The sequence below is a fragment of the Ischnura elegans genome, chromosome X (assembly GCF_921293095.1).
Source record: "Ischnura elegans chromosome X, ioIscEleg1.1, whole genome shotgun sequence".
Classification (NCBI taxonomy): Eukaryota; Metazoa; Arthropoda; class Insecta; order Odonata; family Coenagrionidae; genus Ischnura; species Ischnura elegans.
Genome location: NC_060259.1, coordinates 115,693,233 through 115,714,712, shown reverse-complemented (window position 1 = coordinate 115,714,712; position 21,480 = coordinate 115,693,233). Strand labels below are relative to the sequence as shown.

The window sequence follows — 21,480 nt, the reverse complement described above, 5'->3', positions numbered from 1 at the left end:
TCATGAATTCTAATTACCATGAAAGACTCACGACCGACAAAGTTTTTGTCGGTTGTGAGTTTTTCATGGTAATTAGAATTCATGATATAGTATTATTTACCCATTGAGAACTTACAAAACTTACTCGGCCACTTAAATAACTCTGCGAAAAATGAGATTCTCATGGCTAATTCACGCACCCCCAGCATCCAGCATTGTTAAGTGGCTCGTACTTACTTGGAAACCTTGAGATGTTAATGAGAGTAAATTCTTATTAATTTTGACACTAAATAAGACATCACATAGCCCACGAGCATTAAAAAGCTTACCCTAAAGCCTGACGAAATAAAATTTTTAAATAAAAATTGCCGATAAAAACAGGATTGCTGACACATCTGCTATTAGTATGATCGAATTCATCAAAATGCAAGCAAAAATTAACGTATAGTTCAGTCTCAGCTACTAAAACTTACCCATATCAGGCGCTAAAGTATTTGAAAAATTATTTGGTATGAGTAAAAGTCCCTAGGTCACTGCAGTAAATGTATCAACCTATTAAAAATATGAAAGTCCTGCCAAATCACCAGCATAAACACTTGTAAAATAAAACGTGGCATCTCTTAGATCACACCTCCGATTTTATACTTACATTGCATGAAGTCACCACCGCAAGAAATTTTAAAGAGGCAGGAAAGAAAAAACCCACAGAAATACAATACATATATTATGTATTTTCTATTGTCAACCACAATAATATTTCCAATTTTCTCTTCTATCCCACATCTAATTTAGCGAAACAATTACTCTTATTCTCTTTCGAATAGAAAATTATTTAAAAGAGGACTGGTCGATACATACAAACTATCGTCAATACTTTCTCCGATGAACGTCCACTATCACTGCACCAACTTGCACAAATCAAATCCACATCCACAAATATGTCACTTCTGCCACAATGTCTGTCTTCTTGGCGACAGGTAACAGTGAAGCAATGGTACCTTCCTCCAATCTGGGCACCTTCAATTCAGCAAGAATTTTCTCCTCGTCTTCTCGTCCAAGGCCACAGATTATTTTCTGATATCACAAGGTGCGATGTGAAGCTCACACACCTAAAATTAATAAATAATAAAATACCATGTAACTTATTAGGTCAAATCATTTCCAATTTTTGGTATTTCTGCATGAGAAATCAAATTACTAGGCTCGTAAATAGAGTAAATATTTTTATGCCTGATATTTTTATTGTTTTAAACTATAGCATAAGATAATTTGAAATGATGAAAGCCGACGTGTAATGCGCCATAGGGCAAGCTAAGAAGCAATACTCGATCCTATAAAATTGGCAGCTTATTCCTAGTTTCACCTTTAACCACACGTTTACCGAATGAATTAATACAAAAATGACAACTAAAATGCAAGAATTTTCAAAAGAATTGCTGCTACAATATTTTGAATCACCATTTTTAGTACTGAATAGTACTATAGTACTTCAGTACTGAATAGTTCGGGATGTTGATGCATCAACATCCCGAAGCCACTTCTAACTTAAAATTACATCCAAATAATTACAGCGAGAAAGAGTACATACCTCACAGTTTTTCGTAGGGGTGAAATGTTTTCTTCTTATCGCCCAAATGCACTTCTTCTTCAACTCAGGATCTTTTGGAAAGCTAAAAACTTGAGCCATGTCCCGGAGTTTCCATTACATCCCGACATTACACACACGGAAGGCATTTTTAACAAAAATATCTCACAAACACGTTTCTGAAGCCCAGAGAATGAAATTAAAGAATAAGGGAAACATCACCATTACCAGACACTCTATTTTTCACAAACTTAACCACAAAAATCCCTGAAATGTGGTGAGACGTGACGTAAACCATGCCATCTCCAACGGCTTCTGCCAGCTTGTGAAGGCATGTGATCATTCTAGGAGGATATGGCACGATGGCACCAGATGGCACCACCCGCGAAAGAAAATAGTCCCAGACCGAATACAGTTTTATCGATGAGATACAATTTTATCGATGCATATGAATTTGCCAGTCCTCTTGCATCTTTTTTCGTCATTAAAGGAAATAAAGAAACAAAACCTTCTAAGTAACTTCCTAAGCGCGATTTTTGTATCTTGATTGTCCACCCTCGTATTTAGGTACGAAAACTTCCTGTGCCGTCTGGGTAACCATTCAACGCAAGCGAAATGCGAACAAAATAACTTCTCATATCAAAATATAAAGAGTATACCCAATAATTGAAATCAGCATTAAGTGGCAAAGAAGGGACTGATTACTTCAGAATGTGAATCCTACATTTGTAGTGGAATGTTATCATATCATTTGAAGAGGAAACAAAGTTCTAGCAGGCAAAAAAAGGCAGACCCTTGCGGGCACATTGCATTCACCAATATCCACATAGCCCATCTGCCAGGCAACCCAATTACTCCGTTTCGACGTGCACTGCACAGCGTTCGATGGTCCTATGCGAATTTTATTTATGACGTCACAGTTTTAAAGCAAAACTAAAAGCTCCAAAGAGGTTCTCCATTCTTAACATAATTATTTCAGCGGGATCAATGCCACGCAGAACTAAAATAAAACGTAATTACGCCATCCAGTAGGACTCATAACGATAACATAAACAGGCGAAGAGCCCGAAATCAGTTATACGCTTACTTAAAATTATTTTGTAGGCATTAATGCTCATATCTTCGATTTAAGCAAGCATTTAATGGTATCTGAATCCTTACCTTCAGTTAAAATACCATCAAACCTTGCATTGATGTCAATGTTTTTTATTACATTGATACATGAAATGACGCAGAATGTTGAATAGCCAAAAACTCAGAATCGACGACATTCCTCAGTATATATAAAAAATGCTTCTTAACATTCAAACAATAGTAAAATATCCCTCGATTGCAATTGAAGTGTTAACTCATCGTAAATGCCTTATATGTGTCACTGAATTGGGTGAGGGGAAACTATGATGAATGGTCAAATACGAATATCTCTCCGGGAACGTTAACCGGCCATAAACGCGGAAACACAGATCTTCCCTGGCAGGAATAAAAATCGAAAAATTCCGTCGATAAAAGTAAAAAAAGAAAAATTACATACGCACTTCATTCAACTCGAAGAAAAACCCGCCAGCGAAGTCAAGCGGGCCCTGCCTTCAATTCTCACGGACTGGCACACGAAATAGCGATAAGGACAATGGCATTTGCTCCCTCTCGAGGCCTCAAAAAGATAAGATACGGGAGTGGGGGGGGTGAAGAGGTGTCAGAAGGTGGAGTAAGAAGGGAGGAGCGATATGGGATTCGGGGGGAGGTGAGGGGGCATCGGAGGGGAGGGAAGCGTCCGGCAGTCTGGAAGAGGCTTGACTCACACAGCCAGCGGTCTGCAGGAAAGAAAAACACGGAGAACTCTCTTCACCACTCCCTCCCTCCACAGAGCCTCGCCTCTAAAATCCAAACCTCCCCTGCTGCGCTTCGCGAACTCACACCACCGATATGATCCGTCCACACTGACAAGGCGTGAGTGGCGCTAGCCAGGCCAGGGTGATTTTGTTATTATATTCAATGCCGAAATTAGACAATTTTTAATAGGGTAGTTTAACCTATTAAAATTGCCTATGCTCGAAAAGTTTCCTTTGTTTGATAGGATATTTATAATCCTTATTTAAGCCAAGCGCTACCTACAACCAGGGTGTTCAGCTACCTGCTAGCAGCCTGCATCGTGAGGGCGCTCATAGCCTCGCACCAAGCTGGCCTCACACGGTGGTAAGCGGAACCAGAATGACGTCACGCGTGATTTCCTCAGCATTCATACTTAGCCGCCGCGTTTTCGCGCCCTTGAAAATGTTCACTTTTCACTCAATCGAGAAAAATTGATATCGTCATTAAAAAATCTAAAACCGTGAAATACGTACGCATCCAAGAGAAATAATATTTCGAATAAGGCAAACATAGGAAACCACCCTATTTTGATGAATGGCGATGTAACACTGTATCAATAATTGTAAACATAAATGAAATTTTATTTTGATTGAGAATTCGATCTCGGAAAACACTTTTTTTACGAATACGAAACGCGTTAATGTTAAGTGGCATCGTGACAATAACTTTACTTAAAAATTGACAGTAAGTGATCTGGGGATTATTATTTTAAAATATTTATTCCGATAATTTTCAGCATCGATAATTTGCGAATGCGAAAATCATTACCGTGAAGTTAATTCAACTCATGCATCGAAAGTTAAATTTACGAAAATGATTTTTTTCTGTCGATCGATGACTTTAAATATAACTGATATCGTGACGAAAGTTATACTTAAATATTGAAAGTAAGTACAACATCGGAATATTACTAATTCAAAATATATTAATGAGTCCCGACTGCGATAAATAATACCATCACATCATTGAGGTTACATGTAAGAATTGCGATAACAATAAGTATCTGATATCTTGACGCTAGCTATACTTAAACATTGAGAGTAGGTACAGTATTAAGTATTTTTTCTTATATATTTACTCATTTTTATCCATTAGATACAGGAATATGCTCACGAAGGTCTACTCGCTCAATGTTCTTTAGGTGAGAAAGACACAAATTTGAGTTGAAATTAACCGATAGAAAAATGCACTGTTTTGTTTTTAATTACCTAAATTTTACCATCAATTTCACGATCTATGCGTCGTCCGTACTGCGACGAGACGAGAAAAAAGGCGAAACACGACCATTCGTTAAGGAATGGTGAGCCCTCTAAATTCAAACATTCATTCGACCGATTGGGAAGGGGGAATTTTTGAGGCTGAAAAGTTAAAACCACTAGCAGTTTGAATTAAACCAGGAAAAAATAAAATTTATGCCAAAGTGCCTAAGTCATACGATGAATTATATCCTGCGGTCCATCCGTGACATCGATGAATAATTTTCTCGCGTCAAATTCCGCGCCTCTCTTCCTCGAATGTCTTTCCTGCCTCTCGCGATCGACTCATTCGGTCCTTTAAATTGCCCGCTTCTTGGCCCTCCGCTCAGCTCACCTCCTCCCTCTTAAGCTTTCCCTCCTCCTTCCACCTCTCCACTCCTCCCGTTTCGCCGCGAGATTTCAGCCAGCCCACCCATTCACATGTATCCCCCGCATCTTTCACGCAAAGTCCGAACCCACGCCTCTCTTTCAGAAAAAAATATGCAAATGTTGGCTCACCCAAGGAGTCGACGGCAGCGTTTCCAGTTCTTGTGAGGCTTTACATTATGCGATCAACGCGACAACTGGCAACATAGTACAGGAAAAAACTACAGAAACACTAAAACTGGAGGAAAAATGTGGCCATAAGGTGGAAAACAAGAAACACCGAGTTTATTTTATCCCGGTGAAGAGAAGATGAATGTTTAACTGTTTTCCGGTTTTCTGTTTTTTTTTCTTCGAAACCATGGCCAACATACTATCAATTTTCGCTTCTTTCACGAGAAAATAGTACGGTATTCTATTAACCCATTAATGCCCAGGAGATTTTTTTCAAAATATTTTACTTTTTTTGCTTAAATTATGATTAGACATCATATCTGATGCGGGAAAAAATGTTTAAAAAAATCTCTAACATTTGCATAGTACTTAATTCTATATGTATCTTAAGATACGTCTGGGCACTTAAGGGGTCAAAAAAATGTACATTATCATTTAATTGTGTTAATGCACGTTTTTGCTATATAATTCATTACTAATGCCTTCATCAGTAGTTTCTTAATATAGTAATGAAGTAATTATAGTGAATTTTAATTTTTATTCATCAAATAATATAATGTTGAGTATTATTATAGTTTTCTTGCGTGAACAATTTGCATTTGCATTTTGAAATTTTACAGCTTTGATTTTTGAAATTCTGCTTTTTCTGGTAGGTTATCTACATTATTGATTCTATTTTCACGAAGTGTTCCAGTGCCACACAAGCTCATTCCAGTCAACTTTCCAAGCAGCTTTTCTTAGGTGAATAAGTTGTCAACAAGTATGTTTGTACCTGGTGGTAATTTACACTCATCCACGAGTCCTAAAACTACATCTCATCCTTGACCAAGATCTGTTCTCTCAAGGTTCGCTCCAGCATGGTAAAGGTTGACTTGATTCAGAAATACACCATAATTTTAACCCAAATCTTACTCCTTTCCCTTTAATGCATTGCTTGCAGCCGTATCTACCATAGTAGGGGTTGATTGATTCATCCGCCAAACAGTATCCTCCAGGTCCAAACAGTATCCTCCACTATCCTCCTTACAATTTTGAAAGTCTTGATTAAAATCTCAAACAAAAGTTGAACTCTATGTAGCCTATCCTTGCCATCATTCTTCCCATTATAATAAGTATCTGAAAAATGCAGAAACCTTAAAATTTCTTCAAACCTGTTCCTTCGCATTGATTGAGAAACTATTTCGATTGTGCAGTCTGGAAATGACCTCCGATAAAGCCATCGACTAGGAAGACGGCGATAACCTGAGAGTAACGATATTCCTTTATAAATTTCTTCGATTTGTGCGTTCGAATATACTAACATTTTTAACAATTGTTCAGAAAACTTGTCTTGAATTTTTGTTTTGACAGCGTTGATGGTAGAGCTATTTCAGATATGTTTCACCTCTGCTCATACACGAAGGTACGTCTTCTCTTCTCAGCGGTAAATGGGAGCCCCTATGATGTTTTCCTGACTCACATAGCAAGGGGTGTGCAACAAAAGTAACAAAAATTCATTTACAAAAGAGACGGTAGAGAACTTTTTAAAGCACCGATTCCTCCTTATGTCGGGTGTATCCATCGGAGACTCGAATACAAAATACAAAATTTTGGGTGACATAGCGTGGTACATAGTTTCTTTACCAATGTTCACTAAATTTACTTATTTCCTACACTGATTTCTGGCTTGCCATTTGGATTTCATTGCCAGCGGAAATTTTAACGAGAAGCAAAGTAATCAATCCATTCCACCGTCGGCGATAAAGAATACAAGTGATGCCACGACACTGGCAGATAAACATGGGGGGAAGGGGGCGCGCGCCCCCCTCTTACGTGGCCGCCTGCATTGTCTTTTGTTTCATTGTTTGTAGCGAACGGTCGCAGATTATTTCTGTGCATGAAGACTCTAAAAGGCTTGATGCAATCACGATGTAAATATCTGAGAGCAACTCGGTGTCCTCCTTTTTATACAGCCACACACGGGCAAAAGTGTTACTGAAATTAGCGTCCACCATTTTGTACTGCATCGACGATAAATATTACAAGACAGTAAAGAAATCAGGTTACAACAAAAGGAAAATAAATGTAGTGATAATATATCATAGCTTTTATACAATAAATTTGCTTAAAATGATTCACTATCCAACATCCGTCGTGTACGGCAATTCCCGTGGCCAGCAGCCAGCTCCGGGCGGTGCCGCACGTTCGAAAAATCGATCTTAATTTCGGCGTCGCAGGTGGTCGCAGCTGTACTTCCGATTATCATAATCTATATACTATGTTGTATATGTGGTGTAAATATCTCGAGGTAACTCGGTGATCCTTTTTTTAAAATCCTACATAAACACAAAAATTTGACGAAAAACAGGGTCCGCTATTTTGTATTGTATTGGTCACAAATACAACAACTAAGTCGTGAAAGTTGATGGTAATCAATGATAACAAACCGTTTAACAATTTTATAAATTTTTGTTGCTATTGAATTACTACTAAAGATGTGAAATTAGTTTAAACATGCTGAATTTCGAAAAAAATTCAAAGCGGGCAATTTGCGCCAAATTTGTTCAACTTTGAGGCTATGTATTTTATATAAAAAATTAGCCTATGAAAAATATTTTGCGTCAAAAAATGCACTAATGTATTGGCAACAACTGTGCAAAGTTTCAACTTCCATACTCAAAAAAACCATTTTCGAGGTTTTGTCCAGCTTTTTTCGATTTCAGCCCACTGTGAGTCGTATCTTTAGATACGTCAAAACTTTACTGATTATTTTTCTAATAAGCTTGAAAGAAAAATGAATTTCTTTATATAGATAATATTTCTTATATATTTGAGATAAAACTGGATTCAGATAACTAAAATACTTTGTACGAAAATTAAATTTTCACATAACCATAGCGTAGCGATTTCAGAGTAGTTCATGATCAGCCATGTGAAATTAAGCATAACAATTGCAAATATAGGCTTAAATAACCTAAATCGCTTTTATACCATTTTAAGACTTTCTTTTTTCATATTACATAAATAAATTGCGAAAACAATTTAAAGAGTATTTAGGAAATTTTAAAGTATGACGTATCTAAAGATACGTCTGGGCATTAATGGGTTAAAAACCGAATGTTCCTCGAAAAGTGCTCGCTCTCCGAAGGAATATACAAATTTTGGCTCCAAAAGGAGTCGATGGCAGCGTTGCCGACTGCAGTCATACTCCCCATGTAGTCGAACAATACATGGCCGAGGTTGAACGACTACTGGTAACAGTGTATCTCTCAAACCTAGAGCACAAATGTGGACTGGTAGCACAACGAGTAGCGATTTTGAAATCTGTTCTCAACGCGCGCGTGGCGACAAAAATTCTATCGGCGGACTTGAGAACCATCCTCTAAAATTATAGCCTGCCGTGATTCGTGGAATGAAAAATAACGTGAATATAATATGGAATAGAAAATAAATCGACTTAAACTTTACATGCTCAATGTTTGAATATTGTGCATAGCAAAATTATTTGTTTCCACTTCGCAAAAACACTCCCCAAAATCTTATCAAGGTACTTAGCTGGGAGAAGGAAAAAATGGTATTATTATTATTATTATTATTATTATAGTATTCTACCGATTAAGGTAGGTTTCCATGGAGTACGCAAGAAGTGATCTGGGAGCCTCCCTTTCCTTCCAGCACTGCCTTCTTTAACTCACAGTAAGGCCTACTCTCTTTCAATCTATCTAAAAATCCTATTCTTCTCCTTCCCCTCCCTCGTTTCCCTAACATTCTACCCTCTAGCACCATTTTCAACATCCCCTCACCACTAAGCACTAACTCCATCCATACCTTCTGTCTCCTCCGTATCTCATCTAAAAGCTGCCTCTCCTCGCCAACCATATCCAGCACTTCGTCGTTCCTTTTCCTCTCCGTCCATTTCACCCTCTCCATTCTTCTCCATGCCCACATCTCGAATGCCTCCAATCTTCTCTCGTCTTCTTTCCTTAGTGTCCACGTTTCCGCACCGTAGAGAGCTACACTCCAGATCAAACTCTTCACTAACCTTTTCTTTAAACTCTTACATAACGATCCTCTTAGAAGCTCCTTCCGGTTCATGAACGCCTCCTTCGCTAATGCAATTCTCTTCCTAATGTCCTTACTACTGTATCCGTTTTCCTCTAACGTACTGCCTAAATAGTTGAATTGCTCAACCTGCTCAAGTTTTTCCCCACCCATCTTTATCTTAAGTCTCACATTCCTCGCTCGTGATGCTTTACAAAACCGCATTACCTTAGTTTTCTTGTGATTAATCCTCATCCCATATTCCTCGCAACGCTCGTATAACGCATCCACTAGAGCCTGAAGCCCCCTTGCTGACTGGCTAATCAGCGCCTGATCATCCGCGAATCTCACTGATTTGAACATCATTCCTCCCACTTTTATTCCAGCTTCTAACTCATCCCATGCTTCCCTTACCATCTCTTCAGCGTACACGTTAAAGAGCAGCGGCGATAGAGGACAGCCTTGCCTCACACCTCGGCCAATGCTTGCCCACCCGGATTCTCCGTCCGCTACCCTCACTTGCGCAGTCTGGGCCATATACAGATTACGAATCAGTCGTCTATCCCTCCAATCTACACCTATTCTCTTGAGAATATCCATTAACCTTACCCAGTTCACTCTATCAAACGCTTTTTCAAAATCCACGAAACACGCATATACGTCCTGGTCGTATTCTAGGTTCCTCTCCACGAGGGACCTCATTATTGCTATTGCATCACGAGTTGACTTCCCCTTTCTGAAACCAAATTGATCTTCGCCCAAATACTCGTTTGCCCTCGCCTCCATTCGTCTGTTCAATATCCTCAGCACCACTTTCGCCGCATGCGATATTAAGCTGATAGTCCTATAATCTCCGCATTCCACAGCTTTCTTCTTTTTCGGAAGCGGAATTAAAACCGTCTTCACGAAATCTTCCGGCCAGCATCCCTCCTCATAGATCCTGCGCACTAGTTCGAAAAACCTATTCTTACCTTCCTTCCCTAGATTCTTCAGAAGCTCACACGGGATATTGTCCACGCCTACTGCTTTCCTAGCCTTCATATCACGAAGTGCTCTCTCTATTTCCGAATCTGATATCCCCGGCCCAAGATTATCCTCCTCCACTGCACTTTCCTCCTCTAGAGTCAATCTCTCTGGTCTGTTCATTCCGTCATACAGGTCCTCCACGTATTCCTTCCATCTACTCTGTACCTCTTCTCGCTCGGTATATTGCATAAAAATTATACAGCGAAAATATTTAAATTATTCAAAATAGTACATCAGGATAAACTGATCAATCACAATTTAATATTTTACGCATAGCGCGAAATACCAATACAATGTTATTACAAGCCATTTTGATGAGTAGTGCTTCGAGGAATAAACTTTTCATGATCAATGTTTCACTATGTTATTACTAAAATATAAAAATAATTATTTATAATCAAATTGAATGAACAAATTGGGAAGTATCAGTGTATGGAGAAACGATTTGGGCACAGTTAATTATTTCCACTTTTTAGCCTCTGTTTTCAGAATTATTGCATCGTCTATTCATCAATAACTGGAACTGAATTTCCTTCCGGGTTTTCATTTTACCCTCATCATTTTTCCACATGCAACAGAGTCGTAAAAATAATAAAAACCGTCTCTTTATAAATCTACGACTATCACCTTCGATATCATTTTTTAATTTTACTTTTCTTTATCAAAACTGAAAATTGTATTTGTACATATATAAAACCCTGGATAAATTGGATTTTATTGCATAAACGAGGGAAAATTGTATTTGTTGATGGCGAAAATTATAACCATGGTGTACCAATGGAATGGGTGTAAAATGTTTCATTGAGTTACATCGAATGCTTTGTGCTGTGCAGTGATGAGGAATATCAAAAGAAATGGAAGGGGAAATCTTTAAACTGAGTTTTGGCACTGCAGGCGAGGAAGTTGAGCGCGATGGAAGCCGCATTTCAAAGCAATGAGGAAGACGGAAGACTCGTAGCCAGCCAACACTTCCACTGCCAGCAATAGATTGAATAAGACCAAGGAGCGGGCATCTCAGCGGCACTGCTTCCTAATGGCACTAGCACCCACTTCCTCTATAGCAAACGAACTCAGCGCAAGCACTCTTAGCGGTCTCACCATTTGGCAAGCAGCCGAAGGCCGAAGCAGGAGAAAACTAGCCATAAGAGCGAATAGCACATCCAAAGATGAAAGCAACCGCAGCATTCCCCAGCCTAGCAACCCTTAACGTTCGGCACTTATCATCCATACTATGATCACCAGTCAACAATCCTAGGATTGGTTTGACCCAGCTCTCCATTCCGCACTCCTATCTGCTAACCTTTTCAAAGAGACGTAAGTCTTCACTTTTGCATCCTTAAAAACCTGCCCAATGTACCTCATCCATACCTAGACCTGGTAAATCTCCCAGCTTCATTTAACATATCCCCTACCACAAATGATGAGGTAATAAGAAACTATTTACAGATCCTGTAGGTGGTAGAGACGAGGATTTGGCGAAAAATGGAGAAGGTGAAGTGGACGGAGAGGAGGAGGAACGACCAAGTGCTGGACATGGTGGGTGAGGAGAGGCAGCTTCTAGATGAGATACGGAGGAGACAGAAGGTATGGATGGAGGGAGATGGAGTACTTAGCGGGGAGAGGATGTTGAAAACAGTGTTAGAGGGTAGAATGACTGCCAGAATGCTTCTTAAGTACTTCGTGGAAGCCTACCTTTATCAGTATATTATTTTAAATAATGCACTGCCGTCCCTAAGAACTCCAACGGCGGACACAAATATAAACCCTGCCGCTTCGAATCTTTCGCCTCCGCAACACTATCCATGAGTCACCGCCCTGATTCACCACACGTCTGCCAGCGTAATACGCAACAGGTTTTTGGCTATTTTTTTTTCCTTTTACGTCCGTGCACCAAAGGAGTTACATCACAACCCTCCCACCCCCACAGCTCCAGGAGTTACGTGCAATTCGTTTTGACTACCTCCAGTTTTCATCCTCAAGGGCATTTTTAACCCTTGAAAACAAAAGCTAGTCGGGGTTGGAGGAGGGAGCCACCACAGCCTTTGGACTAACAAGGCTTCTTTCGCGTTTAGATTAATGGCCGCCACGAGGTGGGTAAATAAATTCACGAGGGAATCGACGGGAAAATTTCCTTTTTTCTCCTCGCTTTCCCGCAAACGCGTTATATAAGTTTCTCGCCCCAGTTTTTTTGCCCAACGGATTCACTGTTAAGGAAAAATGCTCAAGGCGTAATCTTCAAGCATGAGAAAAACTCAGGGAAGGTTTATCCTGTGCATCTAGCTGCTTTTCTGATAAGGCAACTATTTACGTACCTACATGCATACGTTCAACTCGGAAACTGCCTTTGATTTGACTCTAGCATCTATAATGTACTTATCATAAAAATTCTAATGGAAACCCTTGATTCTAAAACAGCACAAGTCCATTTGGTAAATTTATCGAGCGAAAAATTTTTCCCTGGGCAGACGGAAAAGGAGGAGATTGGGGGGAGAGGCAGAGAGAGAGAGAGAGAGACGGAAAGAGAAAGAAGGAAAAAAATGGGCTAGAGATAACGAGAGATGGGGCGCTAAAGACGTATCGAACAAACTATTCGTCCACGCGGCCAAACAGTTGCGACACGAAAAGGCGAACCTGTGTGGCGTGAGGTTGAAGCGAATGGAGAAAAAAAAGTGGAACAATTTCGCACGTGCTGAAACGGCGAACCGCACATCTCTCGCGTTTTCTGCCACAATTCACGCCAATTTTATAGAAACAGCACTGGTCATCTACGCCGACAGCTTTATTTTACTACTTGTCCTCTTTATTGCACTGAAAATTAAGTTGATTCGTCCAAATAATTAAAGATATCGAAAAAAGAGCATGCATACACAAAATTGTTGACTGCACGTAATATCAAAAACTTGTGAATGTGGGTCATTCTTAAAATGAAATATCTTCCCCCACGTTTCCACAATAAATTCATCATATTATATTACTTCATTAATAAAAAATCGATATCTGGCTCATTTTATTGTTTGATGAAATCTATCTAGATATATAAAAGAAAGTCGAAAATCGCGTTGGTTAGAACACTTATAACTCGAGAACGGCTGCACCGATCTTAGTGATATTGGGCTCTTAGGATTCGTCTCGGCACCGGATAACATATAGACTATTAAAAATTGGAAAAGTTCGCAAAAACATTCATCTTTATCTTAGAGATATGTTTTTAGGAGTTGATTGTTAATACGGTCAAAAAAATAAGATTTATTTTGTTTGTGATTTATTTTGTTTTTACTAATGTATTGACTGATCTTTTTAACAATATTTAAAAAAATTCAATGATCAAACATGTTAAATATATTAAAGTAATATTAAAATAATTTAATTAGAGGTAAGCTCAGCTCAAATTGAGTTGTCAACAAAAACATAACTACCGTGTGTGTAAACAAATCTCCAAGTAATTGTTGATTATCAGTAATCTTGCAGTAGTCACAGTAGATTTCATAGTAGAAAACGTAATTCAATTGACTGACATCATCGATTACTGCACCGTGATGTCAGTTCATTTCGGAACGGTTTGGCAGTACTGCTAGTTAATTTCGGAACGCGCCCTAGGTTACCGGTCAGTTTTTTTGCTTCGTATTATAATGCCTCGACGCAGAAGATCTCATCTTTCCCAGCAAACCCTTACTGCAATGAGGCTCCGAAACATTATGAATGAATCCACCGCCGAAGAAAGAGAAAACGCACGCGAAGAAAGTCGCGTTATTATGACCGGCTTCGATCTCTTCAAACAGAAGAGGAGCGAGAGGAGACCCGTGAAACGGCCCGGATGGCAATGAGAAATAGGGTGGTTTCCTTCATCAAAGAAAACGAAAGGCATTGATTGCGATTCGTTACCCACCATTAGTGTATTCATAATATACAAATTATTTTGTTTAGAAATACCGGGTTAGACGAATGGCAATGGTCCATTTTTATCCTCATTTGAAAAGGGCCAGATTGGCGCCCATGCGATGCCACTCCACGTGACGTCACAGGGACCTAGTTTCTATACGAGAAGATAGGAGTTATACGTAGTCTGAGGTTACCATTGCATGCATGAGGCGCAGAGCTCAGGGAAACATGTCTTAACAATCACTTATTAATACTGGCTAAGGTCGGAAAGTTTTCCTCGTTTGATAAGTTATTAATAATCCTTATTTAAGCCAAGCGCTACCAGTCAGCAGGGTACTAGGCTAGCCGCTAGCAGCCTGCGTCGTATCAGCGCTAAGCCTCGCCTCAAGGTCACCTCGCAGGGCGGGAGGGGGAACCAGAAATACGTCACGCGGAGAGACTTCCCGACATTCATACTTAAGCGTCGCGTTTTCGCGCGCTTGAAAATTTTCACTTTTCATTTAATCGCGAAAAATAGATATCGTCATTTAAAAATCTAAAAGCGTGAAATACGTACTCCAGGAGTAATAATCTTTCGATTTAGGCAATAAAAAAATAATAGGAAACCACCCTATTGTCGAGCTCAACGTAGAGATCAACAGCGACATAATCTTCGGCAAGTTGCTTCAAGTGTTGATTTGAATCGAGCAGCGTTTCTTTACGATTGCACAATTGATTATCCTTTCGTTCGCACTGGTCAAATGGACGTTGCTTGCGAGCATTGTGGTGCTTTAAAGTTCACTGGAGAAACGCCTGGATTGTGCTGCCTTAATGGCAAAGTGAAACTCCCATTATTGACTTCGCCACCTGAGCCATTACGTTCATTGCTTTCCGGTGAAACACCATAATCACGGAATTTTCCTGCGAACACCCAACAATACAATGGCTGTTTTAAAATGACTTCATTTGGGGCTAACATTATCCAAGAACCAGGATTTGATCCGATATTCAAGGTAACTTAAATAAGGATTATTAATACCTTATCAAACGAAGACAGCTTTCCGACCTTAGCCAGTTTTAATAAGTGATTATTAAGACATGTTTCCCTGAGCTCTGTGCCTCATGCATGCATTGGTAGCCTCAGACGATTTAAAACTCCTATCCTCTCGTGTAGAAACTAGGTTCCTGTGACGTCACGTGGAGTGGCATCGCATGGGCGCCAATCTGACCTTTTTAAATGAGGATAAAATTGACCATTGCCATTGGTCTAAACCGGTATTTCTTGAACCAAATAATTTGTATATTATGAATACACCAATGGTAGGTATAGAATCACAATTAATGCCTTTCGTTTCCTTTAATGAAGGAAACTACCCTATTGTTTACATAAAATTAAAATATTCCATTAATCAGCTAAATTCCTGTTTGAATCCTTTAAAGGCAATCACAATTACTCGCCAAAATCTTGGGTTTCCTGCTGCATAGGCGACCTTGTCAAACATTCTCACATTCATCGTATAGTATTCGAGGTATTCGAAATTCGAGGTATTCGAATATTCGAGCAAAGATTAGATATTCGAATTCGAGAAATCTACTATTCGACCCATCCCTAGTTATTTTCTTATAAAAAATATTCCTTTATTAAAATTACTATTATTAATTATTACTTGAGTCACCGAAAAGAAAGAATTTGAACTTGAACCAACGTATCACTAAGCAGGGGTTGATTTTTGGTCGATGTAATACAGCGATGACGTCTAGATGACCAAATTTAACCGTTAACTATCTCCTAGAGGTCAACCATAAACGACAGACGCGGCTGGAGATTATGCCCGGAAATTAGCAGTCATCGTGAACAACGCCGCGGAAACCTACGCACGAATTTAACTATCTCCTATTTGCGTAAATATGCTTTTTGTAAGCAAAAATAGATACATGAGATCCAATAAACCCGCGAACCAGTTTTACAAGTATAAGACAAGAATTATACTTGCGTAGCAGGTGTGACGAGAAAGTAACCAATACACAAGGATAAAACTCGAATGTGGGATATTTATTTCTCTCGAGTGAAGTTATGAAAACTGTTAGCGTTATATCTCTCACCAACAACCTGTTTCACGCGCTGCTTACACTCTTCTGAGCGACTGATTCTCTCAATGAATGGTTCTCACTTCAGGTCGTAATGAACCGAAACTCTGATGATGAATGCAACTTTTCTCGGAAGTGAGCGGCAACTTCCGCGATTTTTCAACTCTAATTTTTGTGAACGAGGTAGTTAGTTTTTTTACCCATCCATCGACCGAATTATTAACTAAAATTGCGTGTCAGAGTAAACGACCACATTGCGATATACATATGCGATACTTCATGTAAAATACTAGGGCGCAGGATCAGGTAGACTCATTTACTTTAACTGTTGTCATTCTTCGGCATAATCCCATACAGCACGAACGGTCGCAAACTGGCATATAGGCCGTGATTTACCCGTGTTTTATCTCGTGTAAAAACCGTTATTACCCGAGTAGAACTGGAATAAATCTCGTGTATTTATGGTCTTATGTCCGCCACAAACCGGATAATACACGTGTATGCACAAGGAAAGCAATTGGGGGACCGTTGTAGTTACTCCATTCGCCACCAGGGGAAAGCCTTCTTGAAATAGTGTACTGAATGACCAGAAGATGGCAGTAACCTCGCAATCGGCGGCAAATTCAAATGCGGAATCGAGCGCGCCTGGGATCGCCGCCTACTGTGGAGACTTGATGTCATTTAATAATGAGGCACCCGATATTTGCAATTCCAATTGATAAGAAACCCATATACGGAACCCACAAAACAACATCGCCTACAAATTGGCCGTTGTACCGTAAAATTCAGTCAACTCGTCTTCCAGCCAAAAATTACTAAGTGACAGACATTTTCCTGGTATCCACGAACTATTGCTATCAATTTACCCATGACCTACATTGCAGTCATTAGTACAGCTGCCAATGGTAGATGAAAAAGGAAAACACCCTAAAAAAACCACCTTACTGAATTGGTATGAATAATAATAACAAAAATGAATCCCTCTTGCATGATCAATTCAATCCTAGTCAGTTAGCAACCAAATGATATAATAATGCATAATAATAACATTAACTATCCCTAACTTAACTATACCAAATAAACAGGTAAATAACGAAGCTTGCTAAAAGATCAAAATTAACAAACCAACAGTTCCACACCATTAAACATACGATAAGACTAATTATACTAAACAGGTAATAAGGAAAGGCAACACATTAGTTCAAACATTTTCGTTTATTGACACAGAAGGTTCCTCGGGATAAAATAATTCGTCAGGAAATACATCCATACGTCTACGACCGGCTTGCTTGAGCCACTTCTGGATTCTGTCCTTCACCGTCTCCTCAGTTATGCTGGCAAAGCCCACATTGCGAATAGCTCCCCCTAAAAACAAACAAAAAAATATTTCAAACATTTTCTCAAAGAGATCAAATAATCATTAAACAACATGATAAATGCCGAGTAGGTTGAGAAATGGGATAAAAGAAATCATTTCACTGTTACACACGTAGCTTTAACTAACAATTTAAATTCAAGGTGATTCAATGACCTCCCAAAAGGCAATGCAAGTAAAAATGAAGTGGAAAATAATAAGTAAAAAATTAAGACAGAGTAAATGAGCTATGCTACCAATCTTGGTTTCACGCATGTACATTCATTTATGGTGATATGTAATATTAATTCCTTTAATATGAAACCTTCGAGAAGAAAACTGTTCACCCTAGGAAGTAACCCATCCACAATCAGATTCACCTTTAATAATGCAGGGTCAACAGACATAAGTTGGAATAATTACCACAGAAAATGCATAAATTCTTATGAAACTGCAAATAGCTCATGAAATGTTCAGCATGTCATGTTTATTTTGTGCATTTAGAAATTTCTAGTTAAAAATGACTTCTCCTCAGATACCAACATGTAGGCAATGGTTATGAATAATGAGTCAAAGACTTTAGTTTGCATAGGACAGACAAATAAGGAATGTTGCTACTTAAGGGTTTAGTATCAACTAGCAGATCTTACCATGCACTATCATCAGCAACGGAGAAGATTCCAACATGTACTTCCCGCTCCTTTGCCCTTTCCAATTACACTGGGCTGCAAAACTGTTAGTCATTAATTTCGATAGAATTGCATTTACTATGGCAGTCTCGTCCTTCCCACCAACCCTGCTCACATCTTGATGCTATGAAAAGTAAAAAATGACAATTAGTGCAAGGGTTACAATGAAGAAAACAGACAGAATACATAAATATTTGATTTTAACTCACCAGTTTCTCCATTATATCAGGCTGCCTCACCACTGCCATTCCCTCGCAAAACTCAGCGTAATTACCAAATGGTAAATTAAATGGGAGGTCCACAGCCTCCTTGGAGGGTTTTTCCGCTAAAACCTCTGTGAATCCACTCTTAATTTTTTCCATTATTTCCTTCTGGGAAACCTCCAAGCTCATGACCTTGGAACAAAGCCTGCCAAGGTGCTTGTCAACCTCCTGAGAACATATTTTCGTCATTTTCTTATCTAATGCTTGCATGATGTTAAGCATCTTGTCAAATTTATCACTGAGCTCCTTAAGCTCGTTATAATCACACTTTTCCAATGCCATGGTCTGACCTAGAGCAAGAGAATACTTAAATTAGTTTTATGAACCAATCGACAATTAGAAAAAGTGATATTCCAAAATTATCATCATTGAATCATACAAAATTTAAACCTTGACACACTCACACTGAGCATCACGGTAAGAGGTTTCTCTTGCTAACGTGTGACATGATGTACTTCTGCCACCTATCGGAAAATCAGTTAATACAATATGAATGAAAAATATGTGAAAATAGGTATTTAGACTGGTGCAAAAAGTAAAAGCATGTCATAATGAATTCTCCATACCATTTCCACACCTGGAACCACCTTCATTCTCCCAACTTACACGTTGGGATAATTGTACTGCCATGTCTGCAAAGGAAGCAAAATATGAGCAACAAAGTTTTAATTTTGACTCATTTTAAACTTGAAAGTTCAATTAAAATTACCGTCTTCACTTGAATCATCCGGTATTGCGGGAAGCAGTGGTCTCGCTTGAGTGACCACATCATCTTCAAAGTCCCGAACTTTCTTCTTCCTCATCCGCTCCCCCTTACCATACTTCATTTCCTTCCTTTTCCCGATGAATTCATCCACATCTGTAACTTCAGATATGCCCTGCATTACCTCCCTGGCAAAATCGTAGTCATCTAAATGGTGAAAAAGAAACATCAAAAGCTTTCATCATAATTTTGTACAACACGATAATTTCACATAAGAAAAGGAGCATGGCACAAAAAGATATTAAAATGGATGTCACTTACAAAGAGTCTCCGCAGATGCATGAGTCACACGCCAAACTTCCCAGTCCTTTTGAGGCTGGGTCATTTTTTTGACCAGGGTGCTGACTTGCTGGCAGAACTTGGGAGGCCAGTAGCAAAAAAATTCACCCTCGTTGGTGAACAGCCACTTCTCGGGTACAACAGTCGTCGCCTTTGTTCTCGGGTGGTCATTGGACTTCACCTTGCAAACGCCACTCCCAACCATGCTCCCGAAGTCCACTATCTTCCAGGCCATTCTGTAACAAGATAGTATATTAGTTATCATTAAGATTCCCAATGTCAACAGTTAATTATTACTGTACGACATAATCAACTTACTACAATCCTACAGAATGGATTATTTCTGAAACATAGAACTCCTGTTCTCCATCTTTAGTCCTTAGAGGAAGGATGATTCCCTTGCCTCTAATGGCAGTCAATGGCCACATGTCCGGACGAGCTAAATCTGATGCAATGTATATGCCAACATTGCTTGATTTTGAGGGGGATTCATAAAAGTTGCTAACATTTTTGAATTTCTTTCCATAGATATGGATCACATTTTCCCTGGTTGCGATGCAATTGACAATTACAATAGAGCCATCCTGAAGGATGGCACAATTATTTGGTGCCTTTCACCCAATACTAACTTCATGGATGACACACTTAGAGTATGCTGGCAAGCTCATTCCCGCAGGCAACCTTTCAGCATTTCCTAATATTGCATTTTTGGGGCAAATAGTTGACTTGGGAGGAACAAGGGCCAATTCAGACTCCCGCCTAACTAGTTGCTGCAGAGGCTTCTCACATTTCCTCACTAACTTCTTCAGCGACTGGAACCTGTTTTCAAATTTGAATGCATTGACCTTCTCCAGAAAACCAAATGCATCCACATCACTGTGCAAATGGATAAGGGCATGGACATTATGAGAGACACTTTTCTTTCCATATAGTTAGGAAAAATTTTCAACAAAATAAGCCATTAAGAGTCTAGCTCTCTTCCTTTGCTGGCAATATGTGTCACTCACATAACATCTCATTGCATAATGGAAGCAGAGAAAATGGACAAAAACATCTGTAGCGACAATTTTGTGAAAGACATAGGGCCCAGTATAAAGCATTATTTGCCTGAGCTCTGTAGCCTTCCATCTACTGGGTTCCCTCAGTGTTCTTGGCTTCCTCGGAAATTCATAAGGAATGCTACTTGCCAATGATTCCAGCAATTGACACATTTTCTCTATGGAAGAGCTAGGTAATCTTACCAGGAGAGACCCCATCATGAAATAGGTCAGAATTTTTCTCATGATACCCAGGCAAGTGAGGTGCATGTAATCATAAGGAAAATGCTTTATCATGTCCGTCCCTGGAATCTCTTCAAGTGGAGAGCCGCCTTTATGATTCCCTGCTTGAGTCCTCATACGGAAGCTCTCATTAGTCCTCAGTTCTGCACCAAAATCGTTGAAAACTACATGAGAAGTTTCAAACTCTCCCTTAGTGGTACACCTTCGGCAACTGTAATACCCCGTATGGCTTGCAGTTTGGGTAGCAAAGGAAAATGCAGGAGTATCTAAAATATAGGCACTTATGTCGATTGAGAACCTTCTACCATTATAACTGACTCCCGAAGGTATGATTTTGGTGAGCTCTTCTTTGAATACTCTGAAATATTCTGAGGCTGAATTAGGTTTACTAGTTCCATGATATAGTCCAACCAGAAAAGGTGGTATATTTGGAAAGTCTTCGAAGGATAAAGCAATGGGCCACAACTGAATATTGGTACTCTTTGTTAGCGGCACTCCATCAATGCAACAATGGAGCTTCAATATCTCCAACTCCTTCAGTTGAGGGTACCTCTCAAGGTGAGTCAACAGCTTGGATTCTACTCCAAAGTGATAATATTCACCTCCAGCAACCCTTTGAGTAGGGGTACCTCTA

The 21,480-nt window shown here is 39.3% G+C and overlaps 1 protein-coding gene across 1 annotated transcript; it reads right to left on the bottom strand.

Annotated features, from left to right (window-relative positions):
- Positions 1–17,419: 17,419 nt before the first annotated feature.
- On the bottom strand, positions 17,420–19,612 carry LOC124171280. The gene is made up of 7 exons (XM_046550422.1): positions 19,549–19,612; positions 19,234–19,434; positions 19,091–19,156; positions 18,929–18,988; positions 18,471–18,814; positions 18,223–18,385; positions 17,420–17,583 (listed from the first exon to the last, which is right to left on the bottom strand). The coding sequence occupies exons 1-7, from the start codon at positions 19,610–19,612 to the stop codon at positions 17,420–17,422; spliced, it is 1,062 nt and encodes a 353-aa protein (XP_046406378.1).
- Positions 19,613–21,480: the final 1,868 nt, after the last annotated feature.

Bases quoted from the DNA above. Each gene is read 5' to 3' on its own strand.
- LOC124171280 (XM_046550422.1), bottom strand. From the start codon at position 19,612: ATGACCCAGCCTCAAAAGGACTGGGAAGTTTGGCGTGTGACTCATGCA. The intron at 18,815-18,928 runs GTGAGTGTGTCA...CTCTTGCTCTAG, and splicing joins CTCTTACCGTGATGCTCAGT to GTCAGACCATGGCATTGGAA. The intron at 17,584-18,222 runs GTAAGATCTGCT...GTTTGTTTTTAG, and splicing joins GTTGCTGATGATAGTGCATG to GGGGAGCTATTCGCAATGTG.